Source organism: Tetrahymena thermophila (genome assembly GCF_000189635.1).
Source record: "Tetrahymena thermophila SB210 genomic scaffold scf_8254382, whole genome shotgun sequence".
Taxonomy (NCBI): Eukaryota; Ciliophora; class Oligohymenophorea; order Hymenostomatida; family Tetrahymenidae; genus Tetrahymena; species Tetrahymena thermophila.
In genome coordinates this window covers 111,741-137,522 of record NW_002476166.1, presented here as the reverse complement: position 1 = coordinate 137,522, position 25,782 = coordinate 111,741, and the positions used below count along the sequence as shown (strand labels likewise).

The 25,782-nt window shown below is 24.4% G+C and overlaps 6 protein-coding genes across 6 annotated transcripts; 3 read left to right on the top strand and 3 right to left on the bottom strand. All coding sequences in view use genetic code 6, as the record gives it.

Annotated features, from left to right (window-relative positions):
• Positions 1-1,234: 1,234 nt before the first annotated feature.
• TTHERM_00947580 (kinase domain protein) lies at positions 1,235-9,231 on the top strand (the record flags this gene model as incomplete). The annotated part of the gene is made up of 5 exons (XM_001030994.2): positions 1,235-2,247; positions 2,659-4,062; positions 4,118-4,777; positions 4,833-5,257; positions 5,369-9,231. The coding sequence occupies 5 exons, from the start codon at positions 1,235-1,237 to the stop codon at positions 9,229-9,231; spliced, it is 7,365 nt and encodes a 2,454-aa protein (XP_001030994.2).
• A 5,362-nt stretch (positions 9,232-14,593) lies between these two features.
• TTHERM_00947570 (hypothetical protein) lies at positions 14,594-16,504 on the top strand (the record flags this gene model as incomplete). Its single annotated transcript, XM_001030993.2, has 1 exon — positions 14,594-16,504. One exon carries the CDS (start codon positions 14,594-14,596, stop codon positions 16,502-16,504), a length of 1,911 nt encoding a protein of 636 aa, XP_001030993.2.
• Positions 16,505-17,118: 614 nt separating this feature from the next.
• Positions 17,119-17,307, bottom strand: TTHERM_000947569 (hypothetical protein; the record flags this gene model as incomplete). Its single annotated transcript, XM_012800123.1, has 1 exon — positions 17,119-17,307. The coding sequence occupies one exon, from the start codon at positions 17,305-17,307 to the stop codon at positions 17,119-17,121; it is 189 nt and encodes a 62-aa protein (XP_012655577.1).
• An 876-nt stretch (positions 17,308-18,183) lies between these two features.
• On the bottom strand, positions 18,184-18,606 carry TTHERM_00947560 (Fz domain protein; the record flags this gene model as incomplete). The annotated part of the gene is made up of 1 exon (XM_001030992.2): positions 18,184-18,606. The coding sequence occupies one exon, from the start codon at positions 18,604-18,606 to the stop codon at positions 18,184-18,186; it is 423 nt and encodes a 140-aa protein (XP_001030992.2).
• A 1,202-nt stretch (positions 18,607-19,808) lies between these two features.
• Positions 19,809-21,849, bottom strand: TTHERM_00947550 (GRAM domain protein; the record flags this gene model as incomplete). Its single annotated transcript, XM_001030991.4, has 2 exons — positions 20,310-21,849; positions 19,809-20,242 (listed from the first exon to the last, which is right to left on the bottom strand). The coding sequence occupies exons 1-2, from the start codon at positions 21,757-21,759 to the stop codon at positions 19,809-19,811; spliced, it is 1,884 nt and encodes a 627-aa protein (XP_001030991.3). The 5' UTR covers positions 21,760-21,849.
• Positions 21,850-22,561: 712 nt separating this feature from the next.
• TTHERM_00947540 (plant dual-specificity MAP kinase kinase family domain protein) lies at positions 22,562-24,498 on the top strand (the record flags this gene model as incomplete). The annotated part of the gene is made up of 2 exons (XM_001030990.3): positions 22,562-23,265; positions 23,577-24,498. 2 exons carry the CDS (start codon positions 22,562-22,564, stop codon positions 24,496-24,498), a joined length of 1,626 nt encoding a protein of 541 aa, XP_001030990.1.
• Positions 24,499-25,782: the final 1,284 nt, after the last annotated feature.

The following is a 25,782-nucleotide window of genomic DNA, read 5'->3' as shown; positions in this document are numbered from 1 at the left end:
AATAAACAAACAACTAATTAATAAAAAAACACAGACAAAAAACTCTTAACAAATCAGATAAAAATAATATTACTTTATTTGATTTTTCATAATAAATATTTTTATGAAAATTCTCCAAGGTTAGTTGTTTCTTTAATTAACATTTAGCTTTTCAGTTTAAATTAATATTTAGGTTAAATGAAAAAATTTGATTTTAAAATCAAAAACTATTATTGCATTTCATTTTTAAAAATAAATAACTATTCTTATTATTTGTTTGATAAAAAAAATATTTTTTTAAAATAATTTTTAATTTTTTATTATTCAATTTATTTATTTGTTTTTCATAATCAATTCATAAAATATTTTATCAAAATAATACTTATTGATTTAATTTGAGTGAACATTATTTCATAAATAAATTTATTAAAATTTATTAATTAAAATATTTATTAAGCTGTAAAACAAAAAAGTATTTGAAGTGTAAGTAAGTAAAGCTAAATAAATAGGATAAAATACCATGCATTGCTATTAAAATTTATTTATTAAAAAAAAATACACAAATATTAACCATTCTATTAATTAAAAATTAATTACTGGATAATATCAAAATTGAAATATGTAAACAGGAAATTAGAGGTAAAAATTAAAAAATAGTCGTTGAATTATCTATTTATTTATTCATTCATATTACATTAAATGGTTATGAATGAAATTATTAAGAAGAAATGTTCAACGAATCATGATTATCCATTAATCTTTCAAACTTAAGCTTCTTTGTAATTAAAAAGCAAAAAATACTGAAATTGCGAACAAATAAATAAAAAATAAAGTAAGGAGAAAGAAATAAATAAATTAAGATAGTTGAAATTATCATTAAATTTTAATATAATAATTACCAAAATATTTAGAGCGCTTTTTTTAATAAAAATAGAATAAAACAAGCTTATTAGCTTTTTGAGTGGCAATAAGAATAGATTTTCCAGTAAATTAATGATTTCATATTAATTCATAGCATAATAAATCAGATATTTAGTTTATTCATTAGCGATTTAAATAATTTGATCTTTTTTGGAAGCCATCAATGAAATTTGCTTATTTATTATTTTGCAAAATTTAAAATTTATTTGATGAAAAGATGAGCTTAATAGGAAATTAATAAGGAATTATATTTTAAAAATATAGGATTTTATATAATTGAAGCAGAAACAGACTTATTATTGTATATAGCAAAGCTATTTCATAAATTAATTGAATGGGATAAATATTGAATAAGCAAAAATAGAAGTAGGCTGATGGACCTACAAAAAATATAGAAATAAAATCCAAACTTGAAGTTATTTAGGATTTAAAGCATTTAGACTAGACGAAAAATTTAATAGATGTCTTCCCTAAATACGAATAAGTATATAAATTCTTAGAAAAGAAAGAACACAGAATATATGGAGAAATATTCATATTGGCAGAAACCAACGATCCAAATATTCAAATAGCCGTTTAAGAAAGTTTTTTCTAAAACTAGTTTGAGTTTTAAATGGAAGTAGAAAATTTAAAAGAAATAGAAAGCTTCACTTAATAGCATTAAAATTTAATTTAACTTATTAAATACTTTGATTATAATTACAATTCTATGTGCACTTCTTTTCATAGGCTTATAACTGTAACAGAATATCTTTCAAGAGACCTTTCAACAGAATTATTCTTTAGGAAATTATTAATTGAAAAAACAACATCAAGCGCTACCCCTAAAAATGGGGAAAGTACAACTAAATCTAATTAAATGTAAGTAAGCTTGTCTTCAAAAAGCTAAAGAAGTCTTTCTGCAAACAGCGTTGCAGTTCAGAATTAATCTTAAGTGAAAAATAACAGCAACATGTTACATTCAAAAAGACTTTCAGAAATCTAAAGAAAAAGTGTACTCATTGTAACAAAAGTATTTTCCACTCATGAAAATGACAACATTATAGAAGATCAAGGAGAAGATGAAGGCAACTTTTATGAAAAAAGAGGAGCAATAGCAAAATAGATAAAAAATAGGAGCCACTTTTAATTTAATGCATCGGATAATGCTTACAGATTTTAGGAAAAAGAATTTACTTACATATTAAAATCCCTTATATCAGGATTGTGTTACCTATAAATGTAGAATAGAACTCATCAATGTCTTCGCTCATCATCCATTTTCATAGCTCGAGACGGTACTATCAAGCTCACAGACCCTCATTTGTTTAATCAATCTTCTCTCTACACATACATTTACAAAGGGCAGTAATAATATATAAATATATTTTTATCTTTAATAAAAAATTAGTTGTTCAATAATACTAAATTTAATCTTAAAAACACAATTTTCATAATAGACTTGAACATATTGTTACATTTAATTACAGTCAAAAATGTAATCAGAAATTCTCAAATATTTTATAGATATTTTTAATTTAAAAATAAAAATTATATTCTAAAAAAAATCAAATTAAATTAATTTAAAGAATTAATGAATATTAAAAAAATTACTTTTAAATATGATTTGATCAATTTTATTAAAAAAATATAAAAATTTTATTTTTAAAAAGTAAGATTTCTATTTTATGAAATAGTTCAATTGATATTTTAGTTTTTTTTTAATTCAGAATAAAAATAATTAATGAAATTAAGTAAAATATTTGTAAAATATTCTAGATCAGTCAGTGGAGCATATTTATCACCTTTGCTAGTTAGTAATGTAGAATATTCAGTAGTAAAGCCTGAGCATAACGAATACAAAAGCGATGTTTTCACATTGGCTGTGATAATGTTAGAAATAGCTTATTTAAATAAGTTAGATAACTACTTCGACTACACTGAATACTGTTTAGTTGATGTTGAAGGTTTGTAGATTCTAGCAGAAAATTTAAAAGATATATACTCACAATCTATAATATCTCTTTTACTTTAAATGCTTGATGAAAATGAAGATATCAGACCAGATTTTGTCTCCTTAGCTTAAAAGTTAGGAATATTTAATGCTAGTACTAATGCAGTTGTTTAGCTTTCCAAAAATGATTCATAGAGCGTAATTTATTCTAAATTAGCGTCATCCACATCTTCAAACCAAAAACCAATACCTTAAGCAACATCAATTATTATATAACCTTCAGATTAATCATTTACATCTTAATCACCTAGATTTTCTAAGACTAATGAATCAAATCAATAGCAATCGATATAGAATGCAACACCAAAAATAACATAAATCTCTGATGCTAAGTAAAAATAAAATAATTTTACTCAAATTTTAAACCCATACACTTAAGACACAGTTAGGAAGAGTAAAGAATTATAAATAACCGAAAAAAATTCTAAACTGTAAAACTAAGCTAATTCAAGATCACTAACTCCAAATAGAGAAAAAACTCCAAATAATGTTCCTTTGATACCAATAACGAATTCTTCATAAGATGCTTAAACTAGTTCTCCATAAATTGCAACAAAATCTGAAAAACATGAATCAATATGTAATGATATGTTAACTCCAAAGAGACCTTAACTAGCTGAGAATTTAGACAATAATTACAGATTTATGACTCCTTTACCTTAAGTAAGACTGTAAACTCCTGATAACACTACAATATAGAAACATATGCACTTACTGAATCAAACGCCTTTGACAAAAACTAAGCAATAACCATTTTTTAACAAAGGAGTTTCTCCAATAAAAACAGAAAGTACTGCATCAGACATTCAAAGAACCTTGAAAACTGAAAGCTCAATTGATCCATAAAGATATCATGCAAGATCTACTTCTCCAATTATGCATCATTAGTCTAGCCCTTCGAAATAACCAATTACACCGAAATCAGATTTCAATAAAATAATAAGTAGCCAATATACTCCTACATAAGTAAGAATGAGCATAAATCAATCTAATCATTCATCTTATCCTTTAAATACAAGTCCTTTTTATTAGTAAAGCTATTCTCCAATCAGTTCATACTAAACAGAAAAATCACCAATTAGTACAAACAATAACAACAACAACTAAAACTTATCTCCAATAAGCAACTATTCTACATAATAACAAAACAAAATCAAAGAAACATAAAAGTAAAATTCAAATTTTTTATTTTTAATTTTAATCAAATTTATAAAATATATTTAGCACTTTGACCAATTCTAAAGCTTAGAGCAGAAAAAATTCAAATTCAAACTAAATATAATCATAGAATTCATATCAACCTTTGAGTAAATAGCAGAGTACAGTTTCTCCCATCAATACAAAATAAGAAACAAAGCCAACATTATCAAGATAGTCTTTATCTGCAATTAATATTTAGCAAGTTGGTAATTTGAGTAATAATAGAAACAGTATAAGTGATTCATCTAAGGCATTTAATTTAGTAAACAGTTCAAGATCACCTTCTCCCATAACAAGTAAAAGTACTCAACAAATAAAAAAAATGATTAATTAAAGTGAAGAAAAACCCTCATCTGCAAGTATTTAAATACAATAACATATTCAGAATAAAAAAAATGAGTAAAAAAATAGCTAACAAAGTCTATAATTATCTAACAATTAATCAACAAATTCAAACAACTAAATTGCATTAAAAAAATTGTCTATTTCTAACCCTTAAAGTATATTACCAACAAAATATTAATCTTAGAGTTCAACAGTTGAAAAGGATATTATATCCTTTAGCAGATAACCTACTTTTGCTCCTTCTTAAATTGGGTAATAATAGAAACCTCCATCATTAAAATCTTCATTGCAATAAAATAAACAATCTCTATAAAATCTAAACGTCTTTACACCCCAAAGGTAAATTAATTTATAATTCATCAAGTAAATTTATTTGAAATGTTATTTAAAAAAGCTAAATTTCAAATGGTGTAAATGTTTAAGCATATCTCTCATCTTAATCTACTGTTAATAGATATAGCTATGGTAATATATAGATTATAAACTAGTTTGATAATAAATCTCCTGCTCTTACTAAATTATCCAACCTTTCTGCAGCTAACAATTTAAATGGTAATAACTAAACTTAACATGAACCTCAAAGCCAAAAAAATTATACAGGAGTTGCTTAAAAAAAAGGTTCTGTTTTAAGAATAAATTAAAACGTAAAATCTTAAAAGCATGGTAGTTTATAAATTAATGAATAACAAACATTTGGATAGTAATCCATTCAGAGTTCAGTTAACAATAATAGCTAAACAGACTCAATGACTGAATCTTCATAGTAGATGAAAAGCTCCTCTCGATAATCTCAAAAATCTCATAGATAAAGCTAATCAGGTATAATAAGCAATTAAACTAGTTTTTTGTTTAATTTATATTAATTTTTAACATAAAATTCATCAAAATATCAAACAAAACTAAATTTAAATTATTATAAAATAAAAATAGGGAACTAATTTTAGTACAGAAGTAAAACAGAAATAGGGAATGAATAAGATGTAATAACTTAAGATAATTAAAAATTCTACGATAACTTTTTTAAAAGCGATAAATCTCCAGTAATTTAATCAAATCTTTAGCTTTTAAATTTAAAGTAGCAACAATAAAAGCCTTAGTAAGAGACTATATACAAACCATACATCCCTAAAATGTGCATAAATACTAATAATGATTAATAAGCTTTCAGCTCTTAAAATTTCAATAATTCCAAGTAATAAAATGGGGGAAAACTAATTGAAGGGCTAGGAGATCTAAAACCTGCAAGCGAGTTATTTTCGAATAACAAGAACAAAGATTAACCAAAATCAAAAGCATAAATAGAAGAAAGTCAATAAAAATCTCTTAAATAGTCTGTATCTTCAAATTTAAGTTAATCTTCAGCAAATAAAATCCAAAAAAGAAATTCAAATCAAATTGATATTAATGCAAATGAGGTTTCTAACAAAAATATCAAAAATGAACTCACTATGAGTTAAATTAACAGGGAATTAGAAAAACATAGGAATTTTTCTAAAAAGCTTTAAGAAGAAATGGAAAGATAAAAGCAATAACAGTAAATATTATAATAGCAAATTGTTAATTCTTCATCAAAAATTACTGAAGATTAAAATAATTTAATACCTACATTAGAAAAATAGAAATCTATCAACACAATTATAGACTAGCACATATTTGACAATCAACTTAGATAAACTCCCTCTGATATTGTTTTTCCTTTTTCCAATCAAAATTATTCTTCAACAAATGATCAGCCCTTTAAATCATATAACCACACAGGCACTTTTGGGAAATAACCCTCAAGTGATAATTAAAATCAAGAATAAATTTAAAATGATATATTATAAAATGGATAAGCTGAAGACAAGGAAGAAGAAGAAAAACCTAAGAAGACTTCACCTCCTAAGGAGTTTGGTACAGATTACATTGATTAATTGATAGCTAAATTTAAATCTGAAATCACAAGTTAAATATAAACAAGCAATAACCAACCAAATAAATAATCATCTGATGCTGCAGAAATAACTCAACCAAACAATACAAACTTGTCAAAAAACACAAACTCTATTATTCCAAGCTATACTAGCTACTATGCTACAAAAACAGACCTAAATAATCAACCACAATCGTAAAATGAGTATTAAAATGTTTCTCCAAGCAATATAAATTAGAATGATTAGTAAAATAAAACTAATTTAAATATTGCATCGAACAACAACTTGACTGGTGAAAAATATGCAGATTAGCCAGCTAGTTCTGAAAGAATTATGAAGAGAGTAGAAAGTGACAGTATAGGAATAGGCTTTGCAGGATTTAATGCAAAAGCTTAAATTTAGCTTTAAAAGAAGGGAAGTCTAAATAATTTTTAAGATGAAAAAATAGCTTCTAACGATTTCCCCGTTGTAGGAAGTAGGGCAGATCTACCAAAAAGCCCAAACAGCTACATTAAATAAAACTTTACAGAAATTCACTCTATACCTCTTTCTCAGCTGTAGAAGGCTGAAGCTTTACAAGGACTAGATTGTTAAGAATTAAAGGGGTAACTTAGCTAGTAACTTAAAGCTAAAAAAAGATATTCAATAAATGAGAAATATCAAAATGAGAAGGAAAAAATAAATTTAGAAACTTAGCAAGATAGTAGTATTTCTTCGAATGTATAAGAGGCAAGTTCTGTTTATAAAGGAAATAGTAAATAAAATTATGAAAATATGGCTGGTTATAAAGATAGCATAGAGTAAATTTCATAAAATACTTCTGTCTCAAATAATAGTTAGTCAATTCAAATCGTACTTCCAAAGTAGACAAATTTATTTGGAGAAAAATAGCAAAATTAAACTTAAGTAAACAATGGTACAGATTCATATGGGAATTTTGTTAATAATTAAATTTTACACACTGATAAAAGTGGAAATGATTTGTAGAGAGCACTTAATGAAAAGAAATAAGAAGGAGATTAAAATAATATTTAGATGTAAATTTATAAACAAAACACATTTGGTACTAATGCACCTGCACTTATGGATGCAATAAAGAAAGGCAACTACGTTACAGAAGATTTAAGTTAACAATATTAGAGTGCATAGTTTAATAATTTTAATAGCTAGAACGGTATAAATCCTCCTTTCATTAGCTTTGCTTAAATAAGCTAGCAAAGTAATTTAAATAGCATTGAAAATATTATTAGTACTAACTATTAAAGCGAAATTAAATTTGATCATTTGAATGGTTATGGTGATGCTTAATATAAGCTAGCTAATAAATTTAATTAAAATATAGGAGAGTAATTGAAGAGTAATAACAAATAAACTTATGAAGAAGATAGAAGTGAAACAAATAACATTCTCATAATTAACAACAATGATAGTTAAAGAGAGGATTATGTAAACAATTAGTTCTGTCATTTGCAAAGAGAAGCTGTAATTGAATATAAAACACCTAAAACAAAGTAATCTTCAGAATAGGTTCTTACTCCAACTTCAGACGATGCAATTAAAAATTTCTTAGACAGGGTAGAAAAAAATAATGCTTATCAAATTCCCAATGATTTCTTATCAAACTATGTTTAAAATAATTAAATAAACATTAATAATACTTAAAATGAATAGAACATGTATGCAGTAATCTCTGAAGGGGAAAATATAAATTCTAAACTATTAGACATTAAAACACCACTTAACACTAACTAATACTTCAATAATGGAAACTTTAGTGGAGGTGGTAGTAGCAGCATTTACAAGTTAACAATAACACCACCTCAAAAAGATTAGCTCGAAACTCCTCCCACAAACACAAATATTCAGGTATATGAATTTGAGAATGAAAACGTTGCTGCTTTCTCAGATGAACATTAATTTTAATACTAAAATTAGCAATATTATAATAATGTGATGGATGGGTGTTAAAATATTAGCAACATTTAAAAAATAAACGAAGATGAGACATATAATTCGAAGAGAAGCTTTGACGCTTCTGCTGATTTACTAATGATGCGTAGTAACTAAGACATATAAGAAGGAATTGAAACCAGTAATTTTAATTACCAAGCTAATATGATGGCTAACCCAAATTTTTTGAACAGTCCTAAAAAGACTAATCGTAATTAAGTTTAAAGTAATAATTAAAACTAAAACCAGTACAATATTCAATAATCAGACAGAAACAACAACAGCAAAAATAATTAAATCAATTAATAGAATTATACCAGTAATTCTAATTTAAGTCCAAACAAAAACTATTTATTCACTCCTTCTCCCACTAGAAAAGATGATAGCGCACAATTCAATCAAACGTTTAGTGATATTCAGATGATATAGTTTTTGAAAAACAAAGAAAACGTTATAGAGACTTATGAAGATGGGTCATATTACGAGGGTGAAAAAATGAATGGAGTCCGTCATGGAAGAGGAAAATTCTTTTATGGAGATGGAGGCTCATTTTAAGGCGAATGGTAAAATGGACACATGAATGGGTATGGAGTGCTTTATTATCCTTCTTAAAATAAAGCTTATGAAGGAGAATGGGATGATGATAAATTTAATGGTAAAGGAATAATGTATAACGAAAGGCCAGCTGAATTTGTTGGAACATTTAATTATCATAATATGAATGAAATTAATGATTATTGGGTTAAATATGAAGGTGATTTCAAAGATGATTTTAAAAATGGAGTTGGAACTCTTTATCTTTCAAACGGCGAAAGATATATAGGACGGTTCAAAAATGATATGGTACATGGTCGTGGTACTTTTTATAAGAGTGATGGATCATTCATCACAGCAGAATGGTCATAAAACATTCTTCTTAACTACTAATGAAAAGCCAAAAAAATTTACTAACTATTCATATAAAATTACAGTGAAAAAATATATACTTTTTCCTAACCCATTCATCTATCCATCCATCCATATTATTAATAATTAAAATTATCCTAAACAGGTAGAGTTTTGATCTATTAATTTAACCTGTATGAATGAATATTTATCAAATTAGATATGAGAAAGAGATCAAATGGTAATATTAAATTGCATATGAGGTTTTTGTGTCTCGAAGACTTCTTTTTAATAAATGCAGCTAAAGAAAAAGTTAATTATTGTATATTATTTCACAATTATTAACCTTACAAATATTAGTGAAAGTATATTTTTGTATGAAGGTATACGCGTATGTATGTTTTTATTTGATTTATTTCATCGCTAGTTCATTTTCTCTTAGGCCGAATATTTTTTATTTATTAACTTTTGTGTATTTATTTATCTTCCCATCAAATTTACATTAATTTATTTTTAAAGAAACAGTGGTTAAAACCTATTCAAAAATAGGAGTTTTAGATAGTTGTCTTTTTTTCTCTAATAAGCAAAGAAATATATTTTTTATGCACTTTATTACTCGAGCACTCCTAAAACTAATAATAGCAAAAACACTTGTACATATCATATTTTATTAAATTACAAAGAAATTAATCAATTTTGCTTCTAAAAATAGTTTTTATCTTTGTTTTTTCACTATTTTAGGTTAAAAGTATAAATATTTTTGGATTATTTAATAGTAAGCTGCTTTTGTATATAGAGGATCTTTCGTCATAAAGATCTTTTGTGAAATACTAAAGAAGTATGGGTTAAAATATCATTTAAGCAATAGATAAACAACCTTTCTCCTGTTGATATCTAACTCAATTTAAAAACAATCATATATCAATGAGTACAAAAATAAAATTTCTATTAATGTAAACTTGAAGAGTAATAACATTTTGATTATTTATGACCCAAGAAATCATTTTTTTATCTGAAGTTTTTATTATTTCAGTATATATTTACTTTTTAAAAATCAAATTTGATTTTTATTTTTGTTTTGACTAATGAACCCCGAAGTTGATTTTAAAAAGATCTTTTATTTTTTGCTTGGTATTTCTTTCTCAAAAAACAATTTTTAAATTCAATTTAAATGATAGAACCCTATCATAGAATAAAAATAAAATTAGAGCATATTTGACTAAGGAAAAGCTCAAGTATTAATTTGAGAGATAAGAATTAGAAACAATGCTAACTTAAATGTGTTTTAAATGCTAGCTGAAATAATTTAAAAAGGGTTTATTAGTTCAAATAATATAAAACTCCAATTAAGATTCGATAGACGTGCCAGCTAAATAGATTAAATGTAATCTAATATTTATTAATTTATGAATAATACTCAAAAAAAAAAAAATGTTTATTAATAGAATATATTTATCCGTACTAAAATTTATATTAATGTGATTTTTGACTCATAACTTTACTTCTTTTTTTAATTTAATCATTCCTTTCATCAAAATTAAAATTTTGGATACTCTTTTTTGGCAAAAAAGATTTTTTTCTTGCTAAATATAGCCTTAGTTCGAAATATTACTTTTAATTTGGTTTATATTGTTAGAGTAATTTTATAAATTTATATTACTAACAATGTAGACAAGCTTAATGCATTTCTTTTATTCATATTTTGCATTTGATATATTGTCAATACCTTTTCTAATGTAGGGTGATGTTCTGCATACTCAAAGTCACTTAATTAGTTGAAAAGTATTTAGTTATAAAAATTTTTCAAAAATAATAAAAGTTTTTAAAAATGTAAAAGATACATTTATCTATTTTATTTTAATTGTGATAAAATATAATATTTACCTCATCTTAATGAAATTTACTTTCTTTCTTACCCATGTAAACATAGCATAATAATTTGATGTAAGACTTAAATATGCTTGGAAAAATACCAAATTAAATTTGAAAAACTGAAGATCCTAATTAAAAACTAGTACATCATGGTATATCTAAAGAAAGGCAAAAACAAAAAAACTAACAAACAAAGCAAATCAAATTTTTTTAACAGATAATTTGATGTGCTTGTACAAAATATTATGCTTATCTTTTTAAGCGCAATAGGACCGTATAAAAATTAATTGTGTCCATTCTTTGCCTAATTTATTAAAGTCTTTATATTCATATGAATTCTCCCCACAAAAAAAAAGAAGGATTTTTTTCCTCCTTATTTGCAATTTTTTACACATGCAAATCAACTGAACATAGAAAATCATTAAAGCAAGTAAATCGTGTGAATCCCTTTACTTGCTCTATAAATATACTTGCTTTGAGGTACTTTTGTGATTTCCTATTTTTAGCAGTTAAATATACTTTTAAATACTGAAGTTACTTATTAAAACTCAGAAATTAAACGTTTCACAAACTAAATATACTTATATATGATGAATATTAAAGGAGAAAGCCTATAAAATCTCATATTTATTGACTGATGAAACCAGTCTATATCATTTATTACTTTTTATATTTATTATTCATCTTAATTTCTATTTCTTCTTTGTAAATGATAGAAGAATAAGATAGATGGGAAATTAAATCAAAAAAGGTAAAAATTAAGAGAGAAAGAAAGAAAAATAGTTATTTCGTTATTATCTCATCAGAGTTTTACTTATATTAGATATTATTAAAAATGAAAGAATGAAGAGAGACTTGTAAGTAACCCCTTTTACCTAAGCACAATTTTTAGTGTTTAAAAATAGGAAACTTTATTAAATTTTATTTTTCAAAGCAATTGGCTTGCTTGGCACTGAATAATAAAAATCAGCACTTAACTCTTTTTAATTTATTCAAAATGATTATTTTTTAAAGACCTTTCATTTCCTATGGGAAAGAAAAAGAGCAAATTTAATTTTTATTTAATTACAAGTGTTCGAATTTATGATGGATGATATGTATTAATATGTTTAAATAGATACTTTGCTTCAAAATGTGATGAAACAAGTAAGTATTAGCTAAGGGTAGGTATTTTTTTAAAAATAAGCTGGAGTAAGGCTTAAATAATATCTTTTTGGTATTTGGTAAATTTTTAATTTAAAATATTAGTGCGGCATCTAATGCGAAATTACAAAGCATATTATTTAGTTATCTTTCGAATTAAATAAGAATCAGCAATTAATTCAGGGATATTTTTAAATTAGAAAATTTCGCGAAATCCGTTTTAGTTTCATTCGTGAGTAAATAAAATTTAAGTTTTTGAAATAGAAATAAATTCATCTGTCTGTATTAAATAGTTTCCTTGTATTAAGATACGCTTTAATTCAAATGTCTTAGGCATTTAAACCTTAAAATAAATTTTTTGCAAAAGTTTCTATTTTTAGAATTTAACAAATCTTTTATATTCTTTAATGATTATTTTTTTATCAAGCCGTTAGCTAATTAATTTAAAACTTGTTTGAATTGAGCTGACTCATATATTAAGTAATTGGTTAAAAAACTGAATAGCGGCTGAAGGGCGTATTTTATTTCAAATAGAATAGAATTTTTTAATTCTTGAATTTTCACTGACAATTTCATCTCTCAATTAATTAGTCATATCTAATAAATTAAATTTCAAATTCAACAAATAGTTTCATAATACTGCAAAAATTAATCAGCTTTTAAGTTGTCTATCTGCAAATGATAAAATAATAATATTTTTAAGGTTTAAGTGCGTTAATTAATTCTTATTTTAGTTTTTCACCATATGTTCAATTTGTTTGTATCACTCTCTTTAGGTGTATTGTAAAACATTCAAGATTACCTATAAAGTCAAAGAATTTATCCTTAGCACTATTTTTAGCCTTGTGAAAGAATAAAATAGTTTGTTCTGAATTATTTCTAATAGGAAAATATTCTCACAAGATAGATATAATTAGTAATGTTATTTTTTATGAATAAAGTATTTTATAAGCGAATTTCATAGTAGTAATCAGAATTAATCTTTTTTAATTGCTTAATTATAGAAAAAAAATAGCCATAATTTAAAAGAAAACAATTGAAAAAATTGCTTTTCCAAATAAAGATGGAAAGCTGGCTTTTGAAACAATTTGCGCTCGTCTAAAATCAATGTGTAAATTAATGAATTAGATATAATCAAGCTTATATTAGCATGAGCAATCTTAATAGGAAATTGGCAGAAAATTTTAGAGTAAAAAAACACTTAATTTTATTTACCCCACCCTAGATATACAAAGTAATGTAATGTAATGGGCTTAGTGTTTAATCAAATAAATTACGCTTTATTTTTAATGGATAGATTGAATGTATTAATCTACAGGAAAAAAAGTGAGTAAGACAGAAATGTTGCGACTCTTTCTTCTATAGTTTCTCTTTAATTTTCATAGGCAAAAGAGAGCCCCCAAGCATTTAATTTAGAAAAGAATTTACTATATCAATTAATTAGTTTTTTAATTAATGTGAGTCGTGTGTCAAAACAAATCAATTTTAAATTGACCTTTTTTACTTTTTTTGAATAGTAACTTAAGCATCGACTTTAATTTGATTGAGATGCAAAATTAAAAAAGCATTTAAAATTGCATTCAAAATAGAGATTGATACATTAATTAATTAAATAAATTTTGATCCGCCCTCTTTTTTTTCACCTAAATCTAATAGTACTAGGAAAGAAAGAAATTCACTCACTCATTCATTCATACATTCATTCTTTAATATATTTAGGCTATTAATTAAATCGATGAGCATCATCCCCCATTTTTCCTTCTATTTATGCTTTTAATTAAAAAATACAAGGATTTATAAAGAGCTTCTTTTAAAATTTTGTAAAAAAAAATGGCAAAAGAAAATCACTCCTCTTCAAAGCCATATTTTTCTCATGATAGTCTCAGTGAGGTTCTGACTGATTTATCAACTTTTTCATGGACTCCTGAGCCAGCTTAGGCAAGTGTAACAGCAAAAATAGATAGTGTAAAAGTCCAAATAAATTTGAATTTTTCTCCTCGAGAGGATTTGATTTAAATCGACTCTGATTTTCCCCTCTAAAAATCATAATTTTTATTAACTAAAAAAATTTCATAAAAAAGAAAAAAAACTAATAAAAATTCTGTCTCTTCTTCTCTGATTTTTTCCTTCAAAGGAACATTCACAACGGAACTATCTTTTTAAAATTAATTGATTAATCAAAGAACACCTCTCTGCTTCTGCTATATTCTGGTGAAAAATCATAAATCAAAAATACAAGCTCACTGAAAAAAAGAAACTAGGTCAATCTCCTCTGCTTCTACAACAAACCAAAAACACACTCTTGATTATAATACAAGCAAATCAACAAAAAACATCACCTACCATTTTTTCTTACAACCAACAACCAATCTAAGAAACTCCAACACCTATCATGTACTTCAACACTCCCTCTAACACCTATTACCAACAATCTGCCTACTACGCTCCCTAATAAGTGCTCTCATCATTCTAGGATGTACCTTAAGCTTTCCCTACTGTTGAAAGAAACTTCTATTCAATTGAAGACAACAACCACTCTCTTTAGTAGTTGCAGTAAGATGGTGAAGACCTTTTCTTTAATCAACAAGAGCTCCCTAATCACATTGAAGACAGCTATTTCGGTAGTCACATTTCATATGACCACATTCACGACTAAGATGATGAAGATTTCCATGGCTTTTTCCCTATTGAATTAAATAATTAAACTTCTTAACAATTAATTTGGAATCCTCCTGCTTAATAATAGCAAACTTCCCAAAACTATTAAAATGTTTACAATAACAACAACAGTTAAAAGGTGAATTCATCATCTTCAGTAGTTCCAAACGTTCCCTCCATTTAATTAGCAGTTTCTGCTTCTTAAAATTATTAATTTAATAATATTTAATTACAAAATAACATTTATTCATAATAGTAGTAGTAGTAATAAAAATAATATTAAAATTATTAGTAACAATAATAGCAATCACAATAAATCGGTAATGCTGGAGTCGCTTCTACTGTTCAAGTCTTTACAAACAGTTATAGCGGCAACAGCAATTAAGTTAGTTAATAATTTTAACATTCTTCTTCTTCATCTTCTACATTTTCATCTTAATCTTGTTCCACACTTTTTTCACAACAAAAATCGGTATAATATGTTGCACCTTCCCCGGTTAACTATTACAAATTATATGAAAATAATAATCTTGTAAATCAACAAAACCAGGTAAAAGGTAATAACGGTAATTCCAGGTAAAATGTTCAATAAACCTCTTCTTATATGACTTATTAATAAGGGTAATCAAAGTCTATGTTTTAGGCTAACAAGTATCAAACACAGTAGTAAACTTTATATGAAAATTAAAATTACTGTTAATAACAATAAATCCCTTTGTTCAATTAACAACTTTCTTCTGAAGAATGCTCATACGGTGATTAACATGCCAGTAGCATTCTTAATTTTACTGAAAATGGCTGTGATGAAACAACATCTGATATGCATTTCAATGATGATCATCACACCCTTCCCATTTATGGATATGCTAACTAACAATGCAATAATGTTGATAATTTAGACTTTTTCGGACATCCAAAGGAAGAAGAATAAGAATAGGTCATCTAAAACTATTAAGCTGAAATAAAATAAGAATAACCAATTCAACAATTTTAGCAAGTTAACTAAGATAACAAACTTTAACAAATGAGTAGCAATATTCCCTCTATTTCTTCATCTCATACTTTACCTATCTCTCCCTGTGAGGAATTAAAGCATTGTTCTGAAGATGAAGAGCATGACTTTTCTCATCATAGTGATTAACATGATGATGAAGACGAAGCTGAATTATCTACTAATAATAAGGTTTCTACTATGAATATATTACCTGAAAATCCTGAATTCTACTCATAATAAAGAAAAGAACAAGTTACCGAAGCTATGTAAAAATCAAATAAGAAGAATGTTGTCAGAAATTTAATGAGAGCTTTTAAATAATACTTCTTAAACCGTAAAACAAGTGATTAGATTGTAAAGCTCTTCTTCCCTAATCAGAATGCTAAAGATGTCTAATAAAAATTTAAGAGATACTTCAGCTAACGTAAATTCAATCACAACTCCATCAAGCAACTCGTTCAACACGACAAGTACGGTGTTGTATTCCATCAATTCCTCAAGGAACACTCTTAATCTTATCTCTAAAAATCTAGTGTAAAGATGTAAGAACTCCACTAAGTCTTTATCGATTTCCTCCTCCTCTGCTTTAAGGATATTGATCTCCTTGATAATTTGGAAACCTACTCCAAGATAAAGAACCCCTTTTAATGATTTTAATTATTAATTTATTTGGCTTTCTAAGCCTCCAACTATATAATTTTATAATGACAAAACAACATACAATATAACAAATAATGTTCATCCTTTTACTTGAAAATTATTTACAAACTAAACTAAACTCGCCATAAGTTATACTGGTGCATATAAGCTGCACAAACACTCTATATAAAACTTCTAACAGTCTCATTAATTTATTTGGAACACCTATGATTGTAGGTCGATCAACCTTTTAATAATAAATAAATAAAAAAAATAATAAATTATATTACAAATTCCACAATAAAAATAATCATCAAATAAAAATTAATAATAACCACTTTGATAAGCAATTTACTTCCACTTCCATTTTAATTTACTTATTATTAACTCAAATTCCCCCCTTCCCCCCTTCAGAAGTGTAAAAATCCAAATTATTTTTAATCTTTTTAAAATTACAAAAAAATTGGATTTTATTAGTGTAAAAACAAGTAAAATGCACTAATATTCATTAAGCATTTGAGTAATCAATAAAATAATAATAAAGTTTAAAGGTACTCTTTTTTCCCCTCATCGTCAAATTTGTAAATGAAAAACGATTGGGTAACATAGAGTAGAAGGTTATTCCTTCAATCTTTTTTTTTCAAATCCAGTAAGTAATTATTTTAATTGTTAGTGTAGTGTATTAGGTATTTGTGTAATTGATTGGCGTAAAGTGTAATTATTGTAAAGTGTAATGTAGGCTAGCAGCCTGGTAGTTTTTCTCTTTTTCCCACGTTCTTTTTCCCAAACTCAACTGTGACAATTATATGGATCATTTTTTTTATGTATGTTTAACTAACTTTTATGAACTCTTTTGAAGTATTTATGAATGAAAAAATTTATTTTATATGGTCTTTCATGTTTACATGACTCTATGAATAAATTTTGCTAAGAATTATTACTAAAGGAGGTAATGAAAATTGAGGCAATTTATGAATTAGAACTCGATGTTTCAGAGAGATACTATTCTGATCTATTTTGGATATCATTTAAAAATTTTTAATTTAAAAAATATTAATATTTTGATATATACTATCTAATTTTGTTAATTTAAAATGAAATTCTAGTTGTATAATTAGTTAATGGTTAGTTGGTTAGTTAGTTTAATACTAGAGTTGATAATTGATACCAATTTCAATTAATCAAACTTTAATTTTTTACATGTAAATTTAATGTAAATTAAACAAATAATTTATTTTGATTATGTTTTTAATTTTTAAAAATGTTTTTTGAATAGAAAGAATGAAATTTTAATTAAAATATTACAAATTTTAACAAAATTATTTAAAAATTATTGCCATCGTATGAAATTTTTTTGTGTATTCAAAGAAATTTCTGAGTTCATTAAATTAATTATATATTAAATGTACTCGAACTTTTAAAATATTCATTACTTACTTCATAAAAATGAGAACAAAAATACTTTATTAGTCAGATAATTTCAATAATAATGTCGTAATAAATATTTCAAACACATATTTTTTGCAAGAAAATTTTGAATTAAAAAACTAAAAAAATAATTTTGCTTCATCTTAGTAAAAAATTAAATAGATTTTATATGGTTCTATTATTATTAAAAATAGAATTGCTTTGCATTTATTTTTATTTTGTATTCGTAAGCCTTAATTCATAAAAGTACGAAAATAGCTATTTCAATTTATAAAAACAAAAAGAATTACAAAAAATACAAATAATTTAAATGCATTTCTGCTTGAATAGGCACACCATGAGGATTAAGGTTCAGAACAAATCTCATTTATTAAATCTGTTTCTTTAGGGCATCTATCTCTTAAATAATCGCAATACCAACCACATACAGCAAATCTATCTCCATTATTAGGGTCGCAAACAGGATAGTGATACGCACATACTACACTTCTCAAAATTCCTAAACAATCGTTAGTAGGATCTTTATTATTACTGCCTCCAGATGCAACCCATCTAGCATATACTCCTTAATATTTCATAAGTGCTAAGTAATCATAAGTATAATGAACATTTAAGGTTGTTGGGGATATCGACCAAGTTATTACATTTCCACAATAAGATTACATCCTAGGGTCTAACTGATTCATTTAATGTTGTGCAGGAGTATAACAGATATAACCAAAGACATTTGCAAGTAAGAAGAGAAATGACACTACCTTCTTTAAATTTTACTTAAACATTGAGCTAATTCCTAAAAAAATTGATAAACAAATCTCCTTTTTTAATAATTAAATCTAATTAACTTAAAAAAATTATAAGAATTAGATTTTACTCTCTACTTGCTTTTATAGTTAGTTATTTTGTTTGTTAAAAAGTTATTGAAAATCAATTACTGGAATAACCAACCTCATAGTTTGGTTATAAACTTTCAAAATAATATATTGATGGAACAATTCATTTGTTTAAATAGCTAATTTCTAAGAATAAAATCGAATAATTATAGTATTATATAAAGCTTATTTTACTATTTATTTTAAATACTTTTAATTTCAAATATCATTAATCAGATAATCAGATATAATCCACAATTCCAGTAAGAAATATGTAAAAATATAGATCAAAATGTATTACTAAATATCAATAATCGAGTAATTTTTTATTTTCTTTTCAGTTTTATTAACATATTAACATTATTTTTAAAATAAAATAAAATCATTAAATAGACTATGCAGTAGCTAATTAATGTAGTTATGAAATACAAAACATTTTTTTTTAAATCTTAGCTTGGAATTGTATTAGAAAACTTATTAATTTAAAATGCAGTAATTTTTGTTTTTATAATCAGCTTGAATTTATTAATAAATAAATTTACTAAAATTAATTTATAAGTTTAAAAAACAAATAAAGAATTTTAAATTTATAAAAAGTTAACTCCATAGATTTTTAATATTTTTTTTACAAAGTTTTTGAATAAAACTTGAGATCATATTTTACATTACACATAAGCAAATACAGCATGAAACTTCCATTTTTATGAAAAAATATTGTAAAATTTCAAGTAAAAGTAAAAAACAAATTATTTTTTTAAAGTTGATATTCATTAATATGAGTAGGTTCAAACTTATTCTCTAAGAATTGAATTGAGTATATATATATGTTTTCATATCAAGTACATATATTTTAAAAATTAAATTAACACAAAAAACTAAGTTAATAAATAATTTTAATATTTATTTTCTTTATATTTTTACTATAGGTTTAAAAAGCAAAATAATTCTATTATTTGACATAAATTTTTAAACTCAGTATTTTTTATTCACAAATAATGCTTTTCCTCAGTAAAAATAAATCAAAATATATTGCAAGCCTGATTTGATGCCTTTGCAGCAACTTTACTTAACTCTTCTTCATATTTCTATTGCTAATCTTGTTACAATTATGGGATTTTATAAGATTGATTTGAAATTTGTTCTAAATTATTTTCATCATATTGTTCATACTCATTTGGGTTGAATTTAACCAGATTTTATTCATTTTCTTTTTAAACAATTAATTTATTTTAATCTCTTTTTTTAATGTATTCTTCACTAACATTCGACATTACATTTTTTAGTTCGTTCCATGTTTTCTCATTTTCTTCTTTGGATGATTTTTCAATTATTTTTTTGAACATGGTATTGCTCTTAAAATGTACATAAAATCCGCTTCTAAGGATAGTATTTCCATTAACTTCGTCAACATAAAACACAACTCTAGGTTCTACGCACGTTATTATAGGAGCTCCTTATTATTTTAAAGTATTTTATCAATTTTTTATAAATTTATAAATAAATAAATAGATATGATATACCTTTCAATGAAAGAAGTCTAACTAAAGTAAAGCTCTAAGGTGATTACCAATAGATTGTCTCTTTCATTTAGCATTAAAGACTTTTTGGAAGAAATGCACTTGCATTAGGAATATTATGAGTAAATGAAATGTGTCTTTCAGAAGACTCTGGATATTCAAGTAGTTAGAGATAATTATTAGAGTATATTGAGTTAAAAATTTCAGGTGGAGGAAGCTAAATTTCTGAAACGGAAACATTTGTTCCATGTAAATACTCTAAAATAAAGAATTCTAGGAAGGAAGTAAACTTTCTCTACAATCTATCTGATACAAATATCTAATTTGAAAAAAAAATACCAAAAACTTCTCTTGCAGTAATATTTTTTAAAACTAACTCAGAAAAAGTTGCAGAATTAAAATCAGAATTGATTTTTCTTTTAATAGAATTAGATCTCTCATCAAATAGAGGTTTGTATATAGCAGCATTATCTTCAAACTCCTTAATAACACTTTTTCGTAATTCTAGAGGCTGAATGTCATTTTCAATATCCATTTAAATTTCATTGTTTCTTTTCTCTTCTTCAGCTTCTTACTTAATTTAAGAATGGTGCATTTATTAAAGCCTATTATTTGCCTATAATTAATCACTCTCCTTATATTAAATATCTTAATAGAGCTACTACTCTACTAAATTATTTGCTTTATTTATTTTAGAATTATTTTGTAAATTTTATTAAGAAATTTAGCATGGTTAAACTAGGTTATCTTATTGTTGTGAGCTTCTTATTCTTGATTGCGTCATTTATTGTTCAATTTATTAATGGTTATGGTTATTATTTTCTTGGTTAATTCTATTATTGTTGTTTAAGTTATTGTTAGCATTTTATAAATTTTAATCTTACTATTCTCTAATCTAATTTTATTATTAATCGCTTTCCATTTTTTGAATTGATAAAATAGCTTGCTACAGCCATTCTGCTTCATTGTCTATTTGATTAAGCTATTATTACCTAACGTATATGTCATTATTTTAAATTTACTAATAAGGCTTAGGAAGCATCTTTTGATACAATTCAAGATATTCACTAATAATATTAAATGCTTTATCTCTAGATAAAAAGCTTGTAAAGAAAAAGCTTTCGTCAACTGTTGTGAACTGAATTGAATTATCAAAGAGAAACTTTTTCTTCTTTTCTATCAATATAATTTGACCAAAAGGAATGGTAATTAGCGTATCTTGAAGCCCTACTATAGAATTTTTGTTAAATTATGAGTGAAAGCATATCATGGTATTATAAACATAAAGATTGCCTTATAATAGGATTTTATCTTGTAAGGCACAATTAAAATCATGAACACAAATATCATTTTCAGGAACACTAAATCTTAATTTTAGTTCTTAGTTAGGCTCTTTTTTCTTAAATGAGATGGTTTAAGCTAAACCCTTTATACCTCCTACTATTATGTCCATTATCTTATCTATTTGATTTTTTAGATTAGCTCTTTTGTTATCAAATAGGAGTTTCTGCTATAACAAATTTTTAAAAAAAATATTAATAAAAATTCTAAAAAAATCTGAAAAGAATTATACTAATATTATTAGAATATTAAAATAGAAGACAAAGATTATTAGTAATACTCAAATGATATGTCTAATCAATCAGCGTGATTATGTTAATAATAAAAATAATAGATTGCATTATTTTAATATTTGAAAATGAATGAAAATCAATCTTCTACATATTCTCATTATTTAATTTTACAATTATTTTTGGTTAGTTAATCAATAAGAATAAATAATTTTTAGTTGTTGTTAATTTTCTAACTATTTATAAATTACAGAAATACATTGTTAACGAATAATATTAATTTATTTATTTATGATCTGATAGAAATATTAAAAAGATAAATTAACACCATCAAAAATTAATAGTTCTATATTTGATATAAAAAAATATAGCAGATTTAGATATAAGATATAAAAGTAATGGTTTTCATATTTATTATTCAAGAAATATGTTATTGCTTTATAAAATCTATTGAATTAAATGCTTCATAAAAAACAATATACAACGACTATAAATTTTACATTGATTGTAAAAAAATTTGAAAACAAAATTTATCAATTTAAAAAAGAAAGAAGTTGATTAAATAATTAATTAGGTAATAATTAAAAAAAACATCTATTTAATTTCATTTACATATTTAAAGAGAGCTTAGTCTAAAATTTTGCAATTAAACTGTTAAATAGCAATAAATAAATTACTAGATAAATGAGCAGCTCATCTAGCTAACTGAAAGATTTTGATATTATTAAAACTTTAGGAGAGGGATCTTTTGCTAAAGTCTACAAGGTTGTTAGAAAATCAGATGGACAATCTTATGCTATGAAGAGATGCAAAATAGGATTAATGAAATAAAGAGATAAAGATAATGCTCTCAATGAAGTGCGCATATTAGCAAGTATCAAAAATCAATATGTAATTGCTTACAAAGAAGCAATCTACGATGAATAGTCTGAATGTCTTTTTGTTATTATGGAATATGCTGCTGGAGGTGATTTACACTAATAAGTGAAAAGTTGCATTAAATCAAAAACCTACCTTGATGAAAATTAAATATGGATTTGGACAATTTAAATGCTATATGGATTGAAAGCTCTCCATGATTTAAAAATTTTACACAGAGACTTAAAATGTGCTAATATATTTTTAGATAGTAGAAGAAATGCCAAGATTGGAGACTTGAATGTCTCTAAAATAACTTAGGCAAATTTGGCGAGAACTTAAGTTGGCACTCCTTACTATACTTCACCTGAAGTTTGGAAAGACTAAATGTATAACAACAAAAGTGATATCTGGAGTCTTGGATGTCTTATATATGAACTCTGTGCCCAAAAACCTCCTTTCCTTGCATCTGATATGCCTTCGCTTTTCAAGAAAATTGGCAAGGGAATTTATGAAAGAATTCCTTCAAGGTAAATTATTGAAAATAAATTATTTCAGTTGCCATAAATTTTTCTAAACTTTAATATTATGAATTCCATCAAAATATAATTTTCATAAATCTTCAACATTTAAATCAAAGTATTTAAAGTAGATTATCTTGTTTAATGCTTTAATATTTAAATTTTGAATCAATTTTTAATGCATTCATGTTCAGTTAAATGATAGCAGAGCTAACAATAATTAAATTTATATTTTACTATCAAATTATTTATTTGTCTATTTAAAAATTTAACATATTTGATTAATTATGTTAAATAAATTTTATTTTCCTAAAATATAGATATTCTAGTGAGTTGAGTAACCTTATAAGCTAATGTCTTAATATTAATTAGATCACAAGACCTGATTGCGATTAACTACTTAATCTACCTATTATAAAGAAAAAAATAGAAGATTTAAATATAAAATTAGAAACCTTTTCAAAAGAAGACTCTAATGCTCAAGCAATCAACTAAAAATTAAGTGTACTTGATTAAATAAAGTTTCCTGCTAATAAGAAAAATCTTTAAGAAAGGTTACCTAAACCTTCGTACAATACTAATAGCTAATAGGAGATAAAAAAATTTACTCCTAATAACTAAATAGGTACTTATCAAACACCAACTTCAGAAGAATTGAAAAATATGAGGAGAGTAAGATCTAATTCTGGAATACAATTGAAATCTTAAAACTCTTAGCCTCAGCAATATCAAAGATTTGATTTACTGCTTGAATAAGAAATTCAGAGAAGATTAAATAATCTAAATTCAAGAGAATACTTATCCTAGCAGTCATAACAAAATATCCCATCAAGCTCTAATTTGGATTTAAGAAAAAGAAAAATATCTGAAGACTTCCAAAATTACTAATACAGATAGCTCTTCTAGGATAATCATTACAATCTAAATTATATTAACAAACCGACATAATTCGAAAGAAAAAGAAGCGATAGACATTCATATTATGAAAGAAATAGAGACTAAGAGAATGATATCTAATACAGTAATAGAATTATTCCTCACAGAGATATTTATAGTGCTAAGAATCCTTTCAGTGGGGATTCTAAAAACGCAAATTAATATATCAAAAAACCTTACTCAATTAGAAATGACATTCCTCTTCCATATTCTTCTTTGAATTCTAATAAAGAAGCTTTATATTTTGGTGGAGCAAAAAGAGTATAAACAGAAGTTAGATCTCTTCTAAGTAAACAATATAGATGAGATTGCAAATCAACTTAATTAATTAATTAAATCTCAACATTTATATAAAATATTAAAAACTAAAAATATATCTTTATAAAAATATTTATTAATAATTTGATTTACATAGGTAAAATAAATATGTCTTTGTAATTATTATTGTCTTTGATTTTAGCAATTTATTTTTCACTTATTATTAATAAAGATAAATCTGCTAGAAAAAGCTGATTAGAATTTTTTAGTTTTTTGGTTGATAAATATTTAAAATGAGATCATATTAGTTAATAAAACATTTCTGAGCAAAAACTTATTTCATTTTTTATGAAATATTTTAAAATTTATTTGAAACAGCGTTTTATAAAAATCAATTTTTATATCAAAATAATTTACAAAAACAAATAAATTTAGAAAATTTTCATATTTAAATTTTTTTCTTAAGTTTATTTAATTTTTTATTTAAATTCTATCAATTTTATCAATTTGACATAATTAATCAATGTTAAATCTCCCTGAATTTTAAATAGACTTTTATCTCTAGCCAAGAAATTAAAATGGATATTTGTTAGATTTATTCTATAAATTTTAAGTAAAACGATTAATTTTTGAATAAAAAATCTAGGTTAAAGATTTATTTTTTTAGTTTCAAATTAGAATATGCTGTTGAAGCCTATTTTGCACTTTAATTCACTTAAATTTTTATTTTAGTTGAAAAATACTTTTCCATATTAAATAAAATTTTCTACAAGTAAAATTTTGTATTAAATTTTCAACTTTTAATAATATTTCTTTGATTGAAAATTATTATTCACTTTAATAAATATGGCCCTAAGTATTAAAATAATTTTTTTGAATATTCACAAATCAAAGAAGTTTGTTTTTAGACATTATTATTTTCCTGATTTTAAATGATAGAAATATATTGCTTAATTTAAAAATCAAATTTTAATTTGTAGAAAAATGATTTCGATTAATCTTTTTAAAGACACTTTAAGAAAATGTATTTTTCACCTATAAATTAAGTTTAAATATATGTAGAATAAATCTTAAATTGTCCTATCATAAAATAAATTTGCCAAATAAAATCCAGCTATACTTATAATTTTATTGAAGATAAAATTAATTTCAAATAAAGAAATAAAATAAATTTTATTAAAGGCTAAAAAATTTTTTTAAAATAAAAGTTATTTTTTTAGAAAATAAAATTTAAAATATTTATTTTTTAAATTATAATTTATAAAACCAAATTTCGTTTCAATATTGGAATGCAATAATAAATAAATCTTAAATGCATATTAAACTTTTAAA